At 41.9% G+C, this 20,569-nt stretch overlaps 2 protein-coding genes across 2 annotated transcripts in view; one reads left to right on the forward strand and one right to left on the reverse strand.

Moving 5' to 3' along the window:
• The window catches only part of tmem170b (transmembrane protein 170B), an 88,353-nt gene that overhangs the window by 46,740 nt on the left and 21,044 nt on the right, over window positions 1-20,569 (reverse strand). The window contains 3 exon segments of the mRNA XM_058046250.1: window positions 64-296; window positions 395-520; window positions 8,063-8,145. The gene's annotated coding sequence lies outside the window, so the exon portion shown is untranslated.
• Window positions 3,687-20,569, forward strand: part of nedd9 (neural precursor cell expressed, developmentally down-regulated 9) — a 32,271-nt gene continuing 15,388 nt past the window's right edge. Inside the window, exons 1-2 of the mRNA XM_058046210.1 lie at window positions 3,687-3,864; window positions 17,256-17,678. Of these exons, the coding sequence (XP_057902193.1) occupies window positions 3,853-3,864; window positions 17,256-17,678 (435 nt within the window). The 5' untranslated portion in view covers window positions 3,687-3,852. The remainder of the gene's footprint in view (window positions 3,865-17,255; window positions 17,679-20,569) is intronic.

Raw genomic sequence — 20,569 nt, forward strand, 5'->3', positions numbered from 1 at the left:
ACTGCAACGCACACACACACACACAGAGAGAGCTGGATGGGGTTAATAGGCTCAGTCTGTCACCTTGCCTGCTGTGGAGGGCTGTGTGCTCCCACCCTGCTGGAGGCCATCTTGGCTGCAGAAATGAGAGTGTCAACACATAATCAAGCTTCACCTCACATCTCAGCGACTGCATTGTTGTGTTCATATCAGGGGGGGCACAAGTGGATGATGGGATCAATTCTGCTCCCTGAAGCTGATGATGATGATGATTGCACACAAGAGAGGAGTTTCACCATCGCGTGTAAGATCCGGCACTGTAAACACAAAAGTGGGGTTTTTAAACGCACCATGTCGCCGTCAGTAAAGCTCTGCTGTACACGGGGATGTGTATATCATGAATTTTAAAACTTACTCTTGACACTGAAACATTATCCTGCAGTGGCTGGTGACAGGATGATGAACAGTCGGCGGTGCAGCAATACAAGACCAATGCAGAGGCAAATTACTGGCAGGGGAAGGTGGTGTGTATGCCTGAAACCTGCACAATGAATGAACAAGTGGGAGCTTTTTTTTTTTTTACGGGGGAAAAAAAAAAAACACAGTGAATATTGAACCTGAGCATTTAAAAGATGGCCTTGGCGTCTAGTTAAATAAGTAATTCATGTGCACAGTGAGCAGCGTTTACGCTGTAGTGCAATCTAGGTGTAATGCTGGGTTTTATGGCCTTGTTTTTCAGTCTTCACGTATATATATCACCGCCAGATAAAGAGATGCCTTCAGCCGCTATACAAAGAGCTATTCAGGTCAGTGAAATACAAGTGTGAAAATGAGACTTAAATGAAACCCTGGAACTATCTAACCTAAGAAAGCCAATTGTGTTGAAACATGGTCTCGCTCAGTGTATGATGTTAAGTTCCTGACTGATGATCATAATCCAGAAAGTTTTGTTTGGGTGTTCATTTCATAATGCTTCGTTCTTAAGCCCTTGGATTGGTTGAAGCAAACCTGTCATAGTAAGATATACAGAAAAAAAGGACAAGATATGCTACAAGAAGCTTCTTGTAACTAAGTTATTATTTCTAAAATCACAAATACTTAAAACTTGCTGATATAGTAGAAGAGTGTGACTACTTTCAAGTAAGTTCCAACCTCTTCCTTGCTCTTCCCCCGCAATGCTCCCTTATACTGCTCTTCTTCATATCGCATCTTCGACCATATCTTACTTATTGTGTGGAAATATGGGGTAATAACTATAAAAGCAATCTTCACTCGCTAAATGTGCTGCAAAAAAGGTCAGTAAGGATAATTCATAATGCCGCCTACAGAGAACATACTAACTCCTTATTTCTAAAATCACAAATATTTAAACTTGCTGATATAGTTCATCTTCAAAAAGCTAAAATAATGCATAAGGCTAAAAATAACCAATTACCTAAAAATGTCATCCAATACTTCTCTACAAGAGAGGAGAAATATGATCTCAGGGAAGAACTACATTTGAAACACTTATATGCTAGGACTACGTTAAAAAGCCATTTCAGTATGTGGAATCAAACTATGGAATGGATTGAGTAAGGACCTCAAACAATGCACAACGATGAGCCAATTCAAGAAACAATACAAGCAGTTGATGTTTGCTAAATACAAGGATGAAGAGTAATATATATATATACACCATATATATATATATATGCTATATATATCACTATATTGACACTTACTATGGTACCCATTATGTCATTGGAGGGTCATATCACCTCGTACTTCGGTACGGGGTACATTATTTAAAAACAAAACAAAAAAAACTTAAACTGTATTAGGAAAGCAGGAAGTGAACACATATAACAGTTACTGATTGTAAAAGTACCAGATGGAGGGGTAGGATTTAATAAGCTTTGCTTCTTCCTACTCCTTTTGGACATGTGGAACTGTGAACTGATTATGTGATGCATTCAATTGTAATCTGATGCATGTTCAAATGAAATAAAACCATTACCATTACCATTACCAAATGTAAGTTTATAATGGTTGTGGGGTGTAAATCAAGAGTGAGGGTACAACTGGCAACAAAACAACGACTCTTCTTCCCCTTTTTTTGTGTGTTCTGTACATTCCACCGTGCTGCTGCCGGGCGGCGAGGTCACAGGGCACAAAAGGCGGAGACACCGACTGAGATCTCGTCTGTTTAAACCCACGCTGAGGAGCTAGGCAACACGGGGTAAAAGTCGGAGGTAAATGGGGGGGGCTGGGTGGGTGGAAGGGCAGCTCCCATAAATACGTCTGAGTTGCTTCGCCAGAAAGTTTGAGCAACGGTCTTTCACACAGAAGAGTCGTTGTCCTGCTGCCTCTGTCCATTAAAAGTTTGCTTCGCGCCGCTACATTGGTGCGGCTCTCGCACGGCCGTGTGATCTCCACGTACAACTGCTAGCACCCACTGTTGAACCTGGGGTCAGAGCTGCAGGGGTGCTTATGCAACCCAAACAGTACCGACACCTGGCGAGATGAAAGGCCAGCAGCTCATCTTTCACTCGTACTATTTCTGTGCTTGAAATGTGCCATCATAACACCGGCGGCGGAGCCCGTGTAATCGCCTAGGTGTGTGAGACTAAAGATACCGCAGCCATGGTGGCTGTTGTCAAGGAGACAGGGGGCCCCAATACAAATCTTCTATACTGCCCGTTGATTGTTTGACTTTGCTGAGGTTCAAAAGGAGGATTTTGAGGCAGTAACTCAAGCTGGATGGCTAAATCTCAAAACTGGCGGCAAGCTGATAATGCATGTCAAGCATGAGCTGAACAAGCTTGAAAATGGCATGCCGCTGGAGATTGAGCCCTGAAGGACCGAGTCCATCCTGCCGAATGTTGTGGAAAGGAGATGAATAACATTTCTTTGCTGTTTTTGTCCCCGCCGCTAATATAAACAGACTGTTTGTCATAGGAAACAGGTGCACATATGAACTTAATCACATGCCACAGACAGAAAAGAATAGCCACGGACGGTACCAGCTTGAATGGGCTCCAGCTGGGCATGCTGGACTTGGTATAAACAAGGGCTCCCCAAGTGCCCTTGCGCCAGACGTTCCTGCGAGGATATGACTGTTCGCCACGGACAATGAGAGCCATTAAGAGGCGGCGATTGTGATAAATAAGCTAACACGCAAACATCAGAAAGAGGCGCTTTGCAGGTGATTTCTCCTTCCATGGGAAGTGGCCACATTCACAATGGTCTCATAGCAACATTTTGTGTAATAAAAAATGTAATAAATAATACAGTGTAATGAACTCTTTACTGTCTCCTTCCAATGCAATAAATCCTCAATCCATCCAGTTTCTAGAGTTAGCCCTAACCTTAGCCATGCTAACTTGGATTAGCGTTTTGTATGACTGACGATATGTACTCAAAATTACAGCTTTTTTTCTCTTAATAAGACTTAATTTTCCGAACATTTTACCTTTATTATAAATTACTGTATTTTTTTCTATTTTTATTTAGTTTTCTCGTTTCATTATATTTTTAAATCCAATACTGCTCACCGCAATGTCCAGTTTTAAGCTAATTCTTGTGAAATGACGTCACTTTTGTAGCTCGGAAAGGGGAGCGAGTAAGGGGCGGGCCTAGCGTGGATTTGAACCAATCATCGGCGTGTATGCAAATAAGGGCATTTCGTCAGTATGAGCTGAGGAGCAGAACGTCGTAGAGGGGGGAAAAAAAGCACAGTCCGGTTACAGAGGCGCTCCTGTTGGCTACATTCTCAGTCTTTCGCCGCTCTGGATGGCTGGTTAACCACAGACGAGTCCCTCTTCTTTCTCATTGATGCGATAAAAGCGGATATTTCTAACCTTTTCTGGAATCTTCTAGAGGAGCTGCAAGATGAAATACAAAGTAAGTGACCGTAATGGCTTCTTCTGGTGTCATAAACTGAGAAAGACTGCTTCTTGTCAAAAGAATAGCCGGAGGCGATGGATAACTTTTGCACTTCAACTTTTTCAGAGAAATAGACAGAAAAATGTTGCTGTTGCTGTGTTTGCTTGCGTGACACGTCTGGTTTGTGTCTTTACCCCAATTCCACCCCCCCATTCTGTCTCCCCTATTTAAACAGTTATTACAACAGCAGGGGCGTAAGTAGAGCTACAAGGTAACCGGGTCCCTTTGCGTCCTGTAATGGAAGGGTTTTAAGCAACGTAACATGACAATAGCCAAAATATGGATATACACCATATATTACACATATAGTTATACACAACAACGTAGATGTCAGTATGAATAATGACTATTTTTATTTACAAGAAGGGTGTGTTTTGAAACTTCACACCTTCAGACCAAAGCTCAAAGTTCATAAACGCAATATTTCTCAATTCACAACCTGAATTATGCTACTATAAAACCATAGAATACTTTTAAAGCAAAAAAAAATAAACCTCAAACATTCAGTCTACATAGAGAAGTGTTCAATGGTGCAGTACTTCATCCGGTCTGAAGGGGGCAACAACGAGGTGTGCATTTCCTAATCAAGCAGCAGTAGAAGAAGAGAGCTCACATTTAAAGAAATACAGTTTGATGCCATTAGCGGTTATTTTTGCAGTACAAAATATGGATTTATCAAAAATATAACAAGGAAGACAACTTTCCTTTCATATAACCCGTCATGATTGACAGGTGGGGAGTGATTTTTTTTTTACATTTGAACCCTCATGACCCCTTGGACAAATGGAAGCGAGGACCCCTTCTGTAATATCATGTATGTTTTTGCCACAAATGTGCTAAGTTTTAAGGCGGATGCCCTTCCGGACACAACCCTCCCATTTTATCCAGGCTTAGTACCGGCACTGGACATCTACTTGGGTTTGTGGCAAGGGGGGAATTGGACTTGCGGCATCTGCACCAAAAGCAGCAGCGTGTACTCTTTACACCACCAGGGCACTTCGACCTATATTTGTACCGCCTTAATTAGACCCAAACGGCACAGTTTAGTTTAAAAAAATGGGACAGTGATTTGTTTATAAGGCCTGAAATAGTCACTGAAGTGGCTTCGGCGGCAGCGTTTCCACCAGTAGTGTAGTGTGCAGTAAAATATGCAGTGACGCAAGACCCACGACTCCAGATAAATCAGCTGTAAAAGTGAACTGGATGTTCACTTCAACTAAACGCTGCCTTTTACTGCGGTGACACTGGTCCTCATTAGATGAGCTCACGCGCTCGCCGCACTCTCGTCGGAATCTATGTGAAATGTTCAGATGATTCAGATGAGGCTTTCAAGGACGGGGGAGTTGCACTTTTTGTGGGTTGTTTTCTCAACTTGTTTCCCCCTGTTGCTCAGTGTTGGGCCTGCTTGCTGTCGGTCTTTAGAGAAAAAAAAAAGGGGGGGGGGGTTGGCTGAGACTAGTAGGCGTGCTCGGCGACTGACTCATTGGTCTGTTAAATATACACCGAAGAGCAGGCTTATGATTTCAGTCTGTGTGATCACAGCAAGGGAACGTTAATGAATCCGAGCAAGACTTTGGACCATCTAGTGCAGAAACAGTCATATTAAAACTGAATACCAAAAAAAAAAAATCCACATTTCTGTGCATTTACAGTTAGCACCATTTATACTACAATTAAAGTTGGAACTCCAAAAATATGAAGTACAGAAATACTTGCTACATGGAACAAAGCAGCCTGGGAAATTCATCTGAAAGCTCCGATTTTTCCAAACAATGCAGCGCAACAATAAAGGCCGCATTCAAGAATGTATTCATGCAAACTGATTTGGTGTAAATAACGTAAATAAGGCATGTTACATGCAGTATTTGACTGCTTTCTGATCGTCTGGTTTTGTAGCTCGGAATTCCCAACCTGAATTATGCTACTATAAAACCATAGAATACTTTTAAAGCAAAAAAAAAAATTCAATTCCACCCTCGGCCATCTCTGTGTGGAGTTTGCATGTTCTCCCCGTGCATGCATGGGTTTTCTCCGGGTACTCCGGTTTCCTCCCACATTCCAAAAACATGCTAGGTTAATTGGCGACTCCAAATTGTCCATAGGTATGAATGTGAGTGTGAATGGTTGTTTGTCTATATGTGCCCTGTGATTGGCTGGCGACCAGTCCAGGGTGTACCCCGCCTCTCGCCCGAAGACAGCTGGGACCCCCCGCGACCCTCGTGAGGAAAAGCGGTAGAAAATGAATGAATGAATGAATGAATAACAAGGAAGACAACTTTTCTTTTCCGTTGCTGTGTTGGAGCGGTTTGAGGTTATATAAAAAGGTATACATATCAACACGATGCCTCTCTAGGTTGTTAAATATCCGCAGTTTGCTTTCCATCTTAGTTCCAATGAATGATTTACCGCCATATTAAAACGTAGGGGTGTAATGTTTCAGCAAAGGTTTAACGCGCCACTTGGTCTCGTGTTGTCAGAAAGGCTTTCCGACAGGTGCTCAGGTGTGAGAGGAAGGCCTGTCTTCCGACTGGTGTCTTTAATGCGTATAATCCCTTCCATGGGGCCGCACACACGTCAGTGACGTGCAGGGATTTCAAACACACAGCATGACACCTGTGGTATGTTTAAGTGGGGAAAAAAAAATATTCCACTTCGGCTTTGAATGCTGATGTCACAGTTGCAGAAATAGCTTTACAACTGCACTGCAAGAGTTATTAGGTGGCCAAAAATGTGTTTTTCCTCACTGTTGCTTTTTAATGGGTTGAGCTCCCAGGCATCGGTCCAAGGGTAAAGAGAGCCGGAGGAGGGCGAAGCAGACATTGTTCTGTGTGGGAGGAGGATCCCCGATGCTGAAAGGGGCTGCAGAAAATGAAAGGGAGAGGAAGTTGTGGGGGGGCGACGAAAGGGCAAAGTTAGATGTGTTTGGTGAAGGAAAGGGGGGGTCGGGGGGGAAGGGATGGGAAGAGAGGTCGAGGAGCTCCCTGTGTGAGAATGAGAGCATTCCAGGACGTTACGCTTGGGAATGTTGTCCAGAAGAGGCGTATGATTGTTTCAAGGTGGCCCTTTACGTTGTTAATGAGTCTGGCAGAGGATGCACATAGTTGTGTAAGACAGTGGCATTGTGTTGCAAGAGCCCCCCCCCCCCCCTTGTAAGTAACAGTTCTTTTCTTCCTACTCAACTGCCAAAACACAGCAACCGGTTATGCTTAAATAGCTCAGTTCGTTTATGTGAAACTTTTTTAAAACGGACACGAAGAGATGCTCCCCCAGCAACAATGAATAGCACCCCCACCCCCCCACCCGTCCGCCAACCCCCAACCCCCACTGTGCCCTCGCAGCCATTAACATTTCTTATTAAAGCATCCTGTGAGAATACACAACACCAGCAAAAAATAAATAAGAGTAATATTCACGTTTGACCTTTAAGACGGAAATAATTATCGTGTACCCACCCACCCACCCCCTCCAGGCCCACCCTTAACCCTGAAGAATGTCAGCTATTTTGCAGGGTCACCTCTCAAGATGGTTGAGCCCCGGTTTGACCCCCCTGGTTTTATCCTCACGGTGGACAAGGAGGACAGCTCGACAGCTGAGAAAAAGTTATTAATACGAGCGCAAAAGTTAGTTCATAGTACAACACGTGTGCTTTGAAAGCCCACAAACTAGTATTATGAGATGGGTACGTGTTTTTATTTTTTGTGGGATTATTTTGTGTGAGCTCTGTAGCATCGATAATCAAAAACTGTAATTAAAACGGTAATAAATCGAGACAATGCTGAGTTGTGTTACCAACAATATCCAACATTTTACATTCTTCAACATTTATTGTAGTATGTCATAATTTTTATGTTGTTTTTAATGTGTGTTGCATTAGTATGTAACGTGTCAAAAAAAGGAACCAATCAAAATTGAAGTTAAAAATGCTTGGGGTCTGTTTTTAATAGATTATTTGACAAACAATCAGCATTTTATGAGTTTTATGTGAAAGAATATTGATCACGAGCAACCAAGCATTTCCAAAACCCATAAAAATGTGCTGCCCCGTCCCCCAACTCCCTGCTTGATGGGGATGTTCTCTTCCGATTTCAGATCAACATTTGCATTTGCAGTGTTCACACATTTTAAAATGATAAATGTATACGTACTCGCCACTCACCATCGATGAACAGATGAAATTGGAGTCACAATGCAGCCTTGAGCCTGGTCACAGCACACAACCATGGTGCGTTCAAGGACCGTCTGTATGTTTTGAGAGCAGGAAAAACAGACACATTTCAGAAGGGGGTGGGGTGAGGTTCTAATAGTCTGTGAGATTTGCTTACCGTGAAATCAAGGGGACACTGGGGGTGAATTTCCATCTCATTGCCTATTCCTATATGTAAAGCCATCCAATATGGTCCCTCACAGCGATATACCATGTAGATGATTTCAGATGTTGGCTCATGCCCCCTTTGGAGGGATTAGTTTGTGTCTCCAGGGCCTACCGAGATGCTCCCATTGGAACGTTTGGCTCTCTTTTTGATGTAACCCCAGACAACAGCAGCAATGCTGTTGTGTTGTTTGATTTGCAGTATGTGCAAATTGCCTATTTGGGGGCAGAGCTCAGTGTTTGCATCCAAACAAAACCTATCGAGTTGGCAGTGTTGAGTTTGACGGACAGTTTCACGCCCGGCTGCTTTGCTGCGTTCAGAGTGTGGAAGTACGTCTAGGAATAGATGCACTTTTAAGTGTGGCTCTCACGCCTAATTATAACCTTTTAAACTTGAGCAAGGCACTGCAAGATGTGAACCGATAAGGCCAACCATGTCGTAAGTAGCCTGGTTCACTTTAAGTCAGGGGTTTCAAACTCAATTTATTTGGGGGCCCACTGGAGCTAGGGTCTGGGTGAGACTGGGCCGCATCAGGTTTTCAAAAAAAAAAAAAAACGCATTTATTAAAAACCAAAAAATTTTAAAAACGCTTTGGTTCCAATTTTCTACGAGAAAAGCTCTGATAAAACATTCCACTGTTCTCAAATATCTTACTTTTTATTTTTCTACACAAAATAAGATGAAAAATAAATAAACAAATCAAGAGTAAAGAAAATCAATCAATCAGTAATAAATAAATAAATATAATAATAATGAAACGGCAAATAATATAAACTTAAGAACCCACATATAGTTGGTGGGTAGACAAATTATTTTTTTCAGATTAAAATGAACAAAGCATTATTAGAGCCCTGTAGACATGACAAAACACGACTATAGTCACATTTATACTCTTTTTATTTACAACACATTGCGCAACTGCAGGGTCTTGAGACACATGCTAACTCGCAAACTAGAGAGCTAGCGACCGAAACGGCCTGGCCCTTAAATAGCCAAAAACTTACCACTTCCACACGGATAGGGAGGATAACTATTAACAGTTATTTAACCTTTAACATGAACATTAATCAAACGTAATAATTTTTTTCTGGGTACATGATACCATACAGCATCCATATCAAACTTGCGAGGGCCGCACTAACATTAAACTTTCATATCAAGGCGGGGGCCTCAAACTAGTGTTGCGCGTTTGAGACCCCTGCTTTAAGTTCTACAAGGGCGGGATGGGAAGTGCTGCGGGGCAAGGAGTGGGACGGCAACAAACAGTAAAGAACAGTAAAGAAATAAAATGAATGAAAAAGGTTAAGAGGAGTAGAATGAGTATTCATTTTAACAGACAAGTTTCGCAATCATTTCCTGTGACTTAATAAAACTTCAAGAGTCGCAATTGTGTCCGATACAGGTTGTATTCATCATGATTTAGGTTTCCGTCTGGAAGTGGCTTTAGCGTGTAATCAAATGACATCATTCGGGTCTAAGTGCTTGTTTGCATGCAGTTGTAAGGAGCGTTTATAAGTCTAGTTTTCCACCAGGGATCCTATATCTTGTATTATTTGCTGGACTGTGATTTCAATTTATTCCTGCCTTGCTGTACCATCATTGGCCGGCCTATACGCCTAAATTAGTTTTCTCCATAGGGTGAAAAGCACTGTCACCGGGCAGAACACTTCACATTGAGAGGACCCAGATGAGGTGGCTTGGTGTATCTGGTCAGGATGCATCCCGGACCCCTCCCTGGGGAGGTGTTCAGGGCACATCCGACAGGTAGAAGACCTAGGGGAAGACCCAGGACACCTTGGGGAGACTACATCTCTCTATTTATTTAATTTATCATATACATATTTATTTTTATATATATATATTTATATATATATATATTTATATTATATTATTCATTCATTTTCTACCACTTTTCCTCACGAGGGTCACAGGGGTGCTGGAGCCTATCCCAGCTGTCTTCGGGCGAGAGGCAGGGTACACCCTGGACTGGTCGCCAGCCAATCACAGGGCACATATAGACAAACAACCATTCACACTCACATTCATACCTATGGACAATTTGGAGTCGCCAATTAACCTAGCATGTTTTTGGAATGTGGGAGGAAACCGGAGTACCCGGAGAAAACCCACGCATGCACGGGGAGAACATGCAAACTCCACACAGAGATGGCCGAGGGTGGAATTGAACCCTGGTCTCCTAGCTGTGAGGTCTGCGCGCTAACCACTCGACCCCTGTGCAGCCCTCATTATATCATATTATATTTATATACATATATATAGAACAGGATTGTCCAACATGTGGCCCAGGGGTCATTTGCAGGCCATGGCTTGTTTTTTATTGGCCGGGAAAGCACATTGTAGGAATAAAAGTTTAAAAAAAAAACCATAAAAAACAGAGCACAATGGAAACTTTTCTTTAGCCTTTTTACAAAATGAAGTACATAATAATAACAAATCGGCCCTTGGTGGAAAAAGTTTGGACACCCCTGGTGTCGAAGCAGATAAGCAAATGGATGGCGTGAGTTCTGTTCACATGAAATACATTTGGGGGGGGAGTTGGGGGGGGTGGGGGTGAGTCAGTCGGCGACAGTGATCACAAGGCTAGAATGAGATATTGACGGATTAGAGACTTTTCCAGTGCACATCACAGCCTCTGTATTGAATTACAACTCGGTGGCGCCATGTTGTATTTCATGTGCTGAAGCTTCAATCATTGGACATTGGTGTGTTTTCCATATTCCATACTTGTCTGTACCGTGAGAAGACGCTGCTATGTAATTAAGTCTGAACACAGCTACTGGTACTGCTTGTACACAGGCTGTAATCGGGGGGGGGGGGGGGGTAAACCTTCCTGAAAAATGTCCAAATGAAGAAATTACCATGTACTCCAGGCACGGAACCACTTTCCCATGAGCCTTTTTTCCTACCCAGAACCCTTCACACGGCCCATTTATTTGAACTGGCTCTCACCCGCAGCAGGCCGCACTCAGAGGAACGGCTGGTAAAAGTCATCAGGTCCTCATTATCGTCATTACCATAATTATTTTCTATATTTAAGCATGTGAAATGAGGCCACATGAGTGTGCTGCTTTTCCTATTTGACAAAGTTACAATGGCGTAGCCTTGATTGTACGCTCGCAGCTGGAGAGCAGCGGTGTTTGTTTATTCTCCTTCATGGGCACATTTTCAGGACCGGGATTTGTAGTTTCGTAGAGAAAAAAAAAAAAAAAAGAAAAACCCCGATTGCCCACCCTAAAGCGCATGAACCTTACAGACAAAAAGGTGGGGCTCTTTCGACAGACAGTAAAGTTACATAAGTACCGTTTTATTTTTGGATTGGTCCTGCACAGGCTGGCTACAGCAATGAGAGGACGTTTACATAGTCAGTGTTGAGGCCAGGCGCTGATGGAAAAAAGCCTGTGTGAGTCATCGCCGTCTGTGTGCGTAGAGAGAGGGGCTCAGGGTGGGGGTGCAGGAGGCCAGACAGCTGGGTCTTTAGGTTGTGTACCGTGATCCAGGTGCAGACCCAGACAGTTCCGCTCTGCGCTATTTCAGTTTTGTAACGATGAGAACACGCAAAGCGTCTTCAGCCAGATGTGGACGGACGCCTGGCAGAGGAACACACGCGTTTTTTTATGCTTTATGTCTTAGTTTAACTTGACACACCTATTGATAGGAGACACTAATTCATTCTATCGTTAAAGGTTGACTTACTGAGTATGTTATAACGAGGTCGTAGTATGGAAACAGCGTCATGAGTCAAAACAGTAATCTTGCAATTGCTAGGACATTTGTGTACAAATATTTCCCGGTGAAACTTTGGACAGAATGGTTTACTGTCCAAGCAAACGAGAAAGGGCAGGGAGATACGGCAGGAACGCAACAGAAATTAGCCAAAAAAAAAAGTAGCAGTGGAACTTTGATCCATTTCTTGGCAGAGACGATTGACTGCAGTTAGAAAACATCAAAGTGGAGAGTGTGGTTTATATACTCATTCATTCATTTTCTAGTTTTTCTGTATATTTTTCTGTTTTCTGTATATATATATATACTATATATATATATATATATATATGCGTTACATTAACGCCCAGTTTGGACTTTTAGGAAAAACAATCAGACTGCACTTCCGGAACAACAAACAAAAAACAGACTGTTTACATATATTTATACTGTTATTCTGTATATTTTGTATTTTTCATTCTTTTTTAATAGATGTGTCTGCACCTACTATACCAAAACAAATTGTTAGTATGTGTTTGATCATACCTGGCAATAAACCCTTTTCTGATTCTGATTCTGATATATATACATGTTTATTTATGTATATATATATGTATATAATTTACATTTATATTATGAATGCATTCATTCATTTTCTACCGCTTTTCCTCACGAGGGTCGCGGGGGTGCTGGAGCCTATCCCAGCTATCTTCGGGCAAGAGGCGGGGTACACCCTGGACTGGTGGCCAGCCAATCACAGGGCACATATAGTCAAACAACCATTCACACTCACATTCAATGGACAATTGAACAATGGACAATTTTGAGTGGCCAATTAACCTAGCATGTTTTTGGAATGTGGGAGAAAACCCACTCATGCAGGGGGACAACATGCAAACTCCACACAGAGATGGCCGAGGGTGGAATTGAACCCTGGTCCCCCAGCTGTGAGGTCTGCGCGCTAACCACTCGACCGCTGTGCCGCCGGTTTTTATATACTAATACTGAAAAATCGAACACTTATGCACAGCTATAGTCTGCTAACATTAGCATGTATGTTTATTTATTCATTTCTAGCCATGTATGCTTACGTTTCAGTCAACCAGTGTGTGACCAGCAGTGTTGTACAGGTGGTTTATCACCTATTGATGACAAGCGGCAGATTCCAGTTGAGTTCTTTCAAAGTAAAGGCTATTTTATGCCTTTACTTTGAAAGACTCAACACACCAGACTAGGTGCTAGAAGTACCTTGCTAATGCTAGGTTTTGGTGATGGAATTGTTAGGTTAGCCGAGTGTCACACCTCTTAAATGTTAAAAAAAAAAAAAAAACAGTGTCATAGTCCCTTTTGCTCTGCCAAGTTGTTTTTTTTAGGTCATCACCAAAAACGCACCATACTTAGAACGACTCGCCCCGTCTTTGACCTTTGAATGATAACTTCCTGGAAGCTCCCACTCATCGCTGGGAGTTACAGAAAGGGGCCCTTCCTGCCTGTCCGTCTGCCTGCCTGCCTGCCTGCCCGCCTGCCCATACACAAATGGCAAACACGTGTGTTTACAGGATGATCAATGGCTACGGCGTGTTACCGTGTAGTGACTAATCGTTGTTTACGCCCGAGACGTGACGCCTGGATAATAGTCAGTTTTACTTGCTCAGATTACAGCGGTGCCTCCGACTCAAGCAAACAAAACACGGCGATTAGAGCGGTGTGTTCCCTCTTTGTGTCACATCAGACGGACATGTGACGATTATTTTTTGACTAACAACCAGTTTATTCAATTTTTTTTTCCGCATTGCATTTCTCGTGCTGGTCATACAGATTTGCATTTAATGCTTTTATACGAGACTCCAAATCGAATTGATGCCACGGATGAGTAACGCAAACATTTCCTGCCTGAAAGGGCAATAAAACAGTCAAATTAGAGGAAGCCGTTGGAGAGATTTACCACAACAGATAATGTTATTTCCCCTCTAAGACTGATGGCCCATTGGGTTTGGACATATTAGTGATCATCATAATGGCTATAAAGATACAATTCATACTAATGTGAGCATAGCATAATGTTCAACTAGCTTGTAAACTAGCGTGTAAATGTCATTGTCATGGTGACACTCAAGCCATTGTAGCATCAATGCTTATGTCATGTTGCTACAGTAAGAACATTATACATACAGTTGCACATTTGTAGCTTCTAACCACGTCTTGGCCAGTTAAATTGTCACTACTCATTGTTAGTATTGTTAGTTTACTACAATAGCAAATATAATGTGGCTTCTAAACATTATTGGAGCCCTCGAGACATGAACTAGCACCCCTATATCACCACAAAATAACAGAAAATAAGACATTTAAGACATAAATAAGACTTGTGCTTGTGTGTGTTGTTATAGATGTGTTCCGAGGTGAGTTTAGCTTGGCAGCAACAGTAGCCCATGTTTTTAATTTGGGATTATTGTGCCTAATTCAAACCTGCAATAAAAGCCTGTTGTTCTGGCGTTGGTGTGTCTCACCCAACATTACAGTAACATTACTGACACGTAGTGACCAGTGTAGAATAATTTAATTTAGCCTTAAAAATTAATTATTTCGGGAAATATACCTGAAGTAGCATGATTTATTCATGAATATATTTTTATAAAACAGTGACAGAGTGAGAAGTGATTGTACTTTAGATGCTTTTCATTGCACTGCATCGTCACAAAAGAAGTTATTTCCATTAGCATTTTATATAGGAGGAATTGTGCATTGAAAGCCATGTTTTATATTAATGTAATATATTATATAAGCATGCATCGCTTCTTACGATGAGGGATTCCGGTTAAACAATTGTTTGGTCCAAATAACAATTGCAAACAAAACACACGATGCACCGTTAGCTATTAAAAAGGGGCCCTGTGGCGGGAGTAAACGGAATGGGAAGGTTTATGTATGCATTAATCTGCTCTGGGGGTTTGTGATGTGATGATGTTTGCATAAATATATTACTAGGCACCGACTTCTGTGACCCTGAAGAGGATAAACAATGTGGAAAATGGATGAATGGACACTATTGGAGAGCTGCTTAAACCTGAGAGACTGTTTAAAAGCATTTGTCTGTTCACATAAAGATTGTTTTAAGTGCACATGTGCTAGCTTAAAACAAGAGTTGTGCATTTTCAGCTCTTTGGAACAATGACTGTAATTAACGGAGACAAAGGAGGATGGCGCACACCGCTCCGGTGTCCTGCGGTTTGATTTCTCCACGCAGCATCAAACAGCTGCGTGCTAGCCACAGCGGGCTGGTGTTAAACATCTTCCTGCACGGATACAGGAGCTGTAGTCATCGCAGCAAGAAGCTTTCCTCATGGATGACTCTGCCAGGCTGGATCAAATTATCGGGAAAAAAGCAGACAGTCCAGTGCGCTCTCATTGGTCCGATGTGACCTCTGAGGGGGTCAATATCGAACACACTGCGGGTACAGCGGGTCGGTAGCAAAGGGTGGGGGGTACTGGTGGGTGTGTCAGTGTGTGTGTGTGTGTGTGTGACGGGTCTGGCTGGGTAATGGTGCTGACAGTGCACTTAGACAATGGGCGAGGAGGCCAGTAGCACAGTGAGAGATAACGGCTTTATAAGAGGCGGTTTCACGTGGGAACCGTTTGATTGAGGCCAAAGAGGAAGGCCAAGGAGGGTGAAACAAAGTATCAAACCCTCAAAGAGGGTTTCCTGGTTCTCACACTCGGCTGTTATGCAAAGGTTATACGGATGCTGTATGGTATCATGTACACAGAAAAAAATTATTACGTTTGATTAATGTTCATGTTAAAGGTTAAATAACTGTTAATAGTTATCCTCCCTATCCGTGTGGAAGTGGTAAGTTTTTGGCTATTTAAGTTTAAAGGAAATAACTTGAAGGCTACCGTTTAGGTCGCTAGCTCTCTAGTTTGCGAGTTAGCATGTGTCTCAAGACCCTGCAGTTGCGCAATATGTTGTAAATAAAAAGAGTATAAATGTGACTATAGTCGTGTTTTGTCATGTCTACAGGGCTCTAATAATGCTTTGTTCATTTTAATCTGAAAAAAAAATAATTTGTCTAACCACCAACTATATGTGGTTTCTTAAGCTTTTATTATTTGCCGTTTTATTATTATTATTATATTTATTTATTTATTACTGATTGATTGATTTTATTTATTCTTGATTTGTTTATTCATTTTATTTCTTATTTTGTGTAGAAAAATAAAAATTAAGATATTTGAGAACAGTGGGGTGTTTTATCAGAGCTTCTATTGTAGAAAAATCTGAACCAAAGCAAAGTTTATTCATTTTTCTGTTTTTAATAAATGCGTTTTGTTTTGAAAAAAATAGAAGCAAATAAAACGATTTTTAACGTATTTGTATGTTTTCCTATCATTAAATACTACACATAAAAGCGCATGACTCCAATGGGACTAAAAATATCCCCAAGCTTAACGCAGTCACCGTACAAAAAAGGTTAAGCATTAGTGATGTGTTCAAGGATGAAAGAGGATTTGATGTTAAAAAGCTTTGGTGGCACACCTATTCATTAATTATTTAATCAATCAAAGGTTCGTTTACTTCCATTCAATTGCTTCTTCATCGTACTAAGACATTTTGGACAATTATATGACCGGGAACAGTTTGGGAAAGGCCATTCACCCCCATCAGATATAACCTTTGACCTCACAAATGCACTTTAATGGATGACTGGACAATAATTCCCATAGTTTTCCCAGAAGAGTAGCGAGAGAAAGAGAGAGAGTGGATTTAACGTTAGAGGCTGAGGACCATACCTTTGTCACGTGTAAGGCTAGTTTGTGAGCTAATATTTGTTCATAAGCCCCCCCCCCATTCATGCCCAGTTGATTCCTTCCAGGCATAAAAAAGCCAAAAAGAGAGGTAGAATGGTGCGTTTAATGTGGCAATTAGCAACAAATGCCTCCCTTAAAACACTGCCGCGCACACTCCAGGGCTTCTCCTATCGCCAAAATCTGCGAGTTACACTCATTATCCCTCGACCCCCCCGCTGGCCGGAACACGTAACCGTGCCCTGAAGCGGCGCGCAAGCTGAGAAAATCCCATCAAGTTGAGATTTGTTTGAAAGACATCTGGCATTGAGCTGCAGGCTCACGCCATCTGCATGGTAATTGAAGTGCGGAAAGAAGTTCACGACTTACAGAAACAACATAAGCAGTCGACGACAACAAACAAGCACTTTTTTTTTTTACTCCAATGCCAATAAATGTCCTTTTCCGCAGAACCTAATGGCCAAAGCGCTGTACGACAACATGCCCGAGTCCCCAGAGGAGCTGGCCTTCCGGAAAGGGGACATCCTGACTGTGATCGAACAGAACACCGGCGGCCTAGAGGGCTGGTGGCTCTGCTCTCTGCACGGCCGCCAAGGCATCGCCCCCGGAAATCGCCTGAAGCTGCTCATAGGGCCTAAATTCGAGGCCCAGTCGCCCGCCTCCGCTGCCGCCGCCTCTGCCCAGCCGCCCCTCCAGAGCTCGGGCTTCCAGCAGAAGGCCGGCACGGGGGCTCAGGGGCTGTACCAGGTGCCACCTTCCCTGCAGAGTTCACAGCAGCAGAGCCAGCAGAGCATCTACCAGGTGCCCTCAGCGCAAGATGTCTACCAGGTCCCACCGAGGAGTACCCTAGCTGCTGATAACACACCGAACAAGGTAAGGCCTTCTTAATGGTAGGATTACTTAGATATCCTAATTCAAGTATCGGGATCGGCAAAAAACATTAAAAACAACAAATCCTGTGTTATAAATACTAATCTATGTCCTCAAGATCAATAGCGCAATGATGTAAACCAGGGGTCTCAAACACGCGGCCTATGGGCCAAATGTGGCCCGCATGACACTAGTTTGAGGCCCCCCGCCTTGATATGAAAGTTCAATGTTAGTGCGGCCCGCGCAAGTTTGATATGGATGCTGTATGGTATCATGTACCCAGAAAAAATTATTACGTTTGATTAATGTTCATGTTAAAGGTTAAATAACTGTTAATAGTTATCCTCCCTATCCGTGTGGAAGTGGTAAGTTTTTGGCTTTTTTAAGTTTAAAAGGAAATAACTTGGAGGCTACCGTTTTAGGTCGCTAGCGCTCGAGTTTGCGAGTTAGCATGTGTCTCAAGACCCTGCAGTTGCGCAATATGTTGTAAATAAAAAAAAAGAGTATAAATGTGACTATAGTTGTGTTTTGTCATGTCTACAGGGCTCTAATAATGCTTTGTTCATTTTAATCTGAAAAAAATAATTTGTCTACCCACCAACTATATGTGGTTTTTATTATTTGCCGTTTTATTATTATTAATATATTTATTTATTACTGATTGATTTTCTTTATTCTTGATTTGTTTATTTATTTTATTTCTTATTTTGTGTAGAAAAATAAAAATCAAGATATTTGAGAACAGTGGAATGTTTTATCAGAGCTTTTCTTGTAGAAAATCGGAACCAAAGCAAAGTTTATTAATTTTTCTGTTTTTATTAAATGCATTTTGGTTTTTTTTGGCCCAGACCCTAGCTCCAGTGGCCCCCAGGTAAATTGAGTTTGAGACCCCTGTGATGTAAACGATGGTGACAAAGTGTTGTTTTGAACCCCTGAGAGCCATTACTTTGGGATGAGTGTATCTTTCAAATATCAAATAGTAGGTGCGGCCCCCATTGGCAAGGGCAGGTATATGGATGGAATTGGACGTGACATTTACAAAACTGTGCCTGACTCCCATGGTTGCACCTCGTAGAAGCAATGAGAGATTGTGGCTCTGCAGTGACAAATGTGGACAGGGTGTGCCTGGCCTGGTGTTTACCACAGAGCAGGGTAGTGTTTTTGTGCAAGGGTTCCCGAGGTTCGGGCTTTAGCTGTTCATTGTGTGCAGCAGAGCCAGTCTAAGCCACAGAGGCTCAGTTGAATCAGGTCAGTGAAGGGAAAAGAAAAACTACACTTTTTTTTTTTGGTGGGGCCCAGTTGCATTCAAAATACTTTTTTTTTTTTTTTTTTTTTACTGTATTTAATTGTTGGGTTATGGCTCACTTGCAAACACATAGTGCTTAGCTTGGTCACTGACAATATAGCCGCTATAGTTAGTCATAGCTCCAGTTGTTTTATTGCTGCATTTTATATATTTCATAACATGTAATTTATCTCAGTGGCCTGTCTTCAAATATAGAGCATAAAAGCACACAAAGACGGTGAAAAGCTATATTGTGAATATAAATCAAATGAACAGCTGCAACAATTGACTATATTTTGGTACTCCATTAATCCTCTTTTTCTTTAAATTGGACCTATAATACTATAATACTATATTGAGTCGTGGACTACAGAACAGCTACACACGATAAACAGCACAGAAAGCTTTTTAGATCTTCCAGAATCTGCACCTATTCAGCTGTATTTCTTCTTGTGAAAACGGTCTGTTTTAATGTATTCCTCCCATGGCCCACCCACTCTGCTGTGGTTGGTCACACTCCCGAGTGTTTAGAAGGATTTCCGGTTCATGCCTTTATCGGAGATGTATCTTGTCAAAATATATAACTTAACATGTAGCATATAGCATATAGCACAATTTAACATATAGCCATATGTGTTGGACGCCGAATCCGATTAGGAAGTCCATGAGACTTAAAAGGTGACTTTAAGATGTGTCTCAATGGTAAGTAGCTTTAGCATTTTAGCATTAGGTTTTCTACAGCATCTGTAACGTGTAATGTGTTTTTTTTTTAAAAAACTTGTTTAGAGCTACTAATCGTGGTGGGAAATGGTTATTAGCAACGCCGCTCCCTGTATGCACACTCTATAATGCTACACAGACAACCACTTTTAAAAATGAATATATTTTAATTTCCTTAGTCAGCCACGAAAGCAGACCCTATGATCTTTGTGTTTTACACAAAACTAAAATATTCACCCTCATCAGCTTTGACTTAGAAAACAGTAATCGACATTTGTGCCTCTTTTCTGACACTTTGCGGACCAAACCGCTAATTGTTTGTGTTTGGTTCATATTGATTTGGTCCGTGTAGGGCCTTACCGATTACTGGATTAAATGAAACAACAAGCTTCAGATTAATGGGCTAAGAAAACAATCATGAGTTGTAAGCCCTGTTAAGAGTCTGTGATATCAAACTGGATTGTGTGGCCATGAACACATCAAATGGAGGGAAGACGGCTTTAGTACAGTACTGTATGTACTATATGTTTAGTACAGAGTTACGTTCACTGATACTCTTTTAGCTATGGTTGCCCTGGCAACCTGGGCTTGTTGGTCAGAAATCTCCGCAGGGGGTATCGGATTTTTCCATACTAGACCGGATCGGCCCTAGTGCTAATTTGTTGTAGGTGCCAAATACGCTTATGAATTGTAAACAAGCGGTCAAAGGTGGCCATTTTCTTTCACTTTTTAGTTATTTTGCATGTGATACTGCCTTTTTGCAGAGGAGTGTTAAATAAATAAGCAGTCTGTTTTTCGTTCGTATGGGCCCTCAGTCATATACCCTCAGTCGCATTTGATGACATCATTGAATTTCATTGTCATTGTTGCACAATGGATGCTGTTGTCC

The sequence above is a fragment of the Doryrhamphus excisus genome, chromosome 14, assembly GCF_030265055.1.
Source record: "Doryrhamphus excisus isolate RoL2022-K1 chromosome 14, RoL_Dexc_1.0, whole genome shotgun sequence".
In the NCBI taxonomy this organism is placed as follows: Eukaryota; Metazoa; Chordata; class Actinopteri; order Syngnathiformes; family Syngnathidae; genus Doryrhamphus; species Doryrhamphus excisus.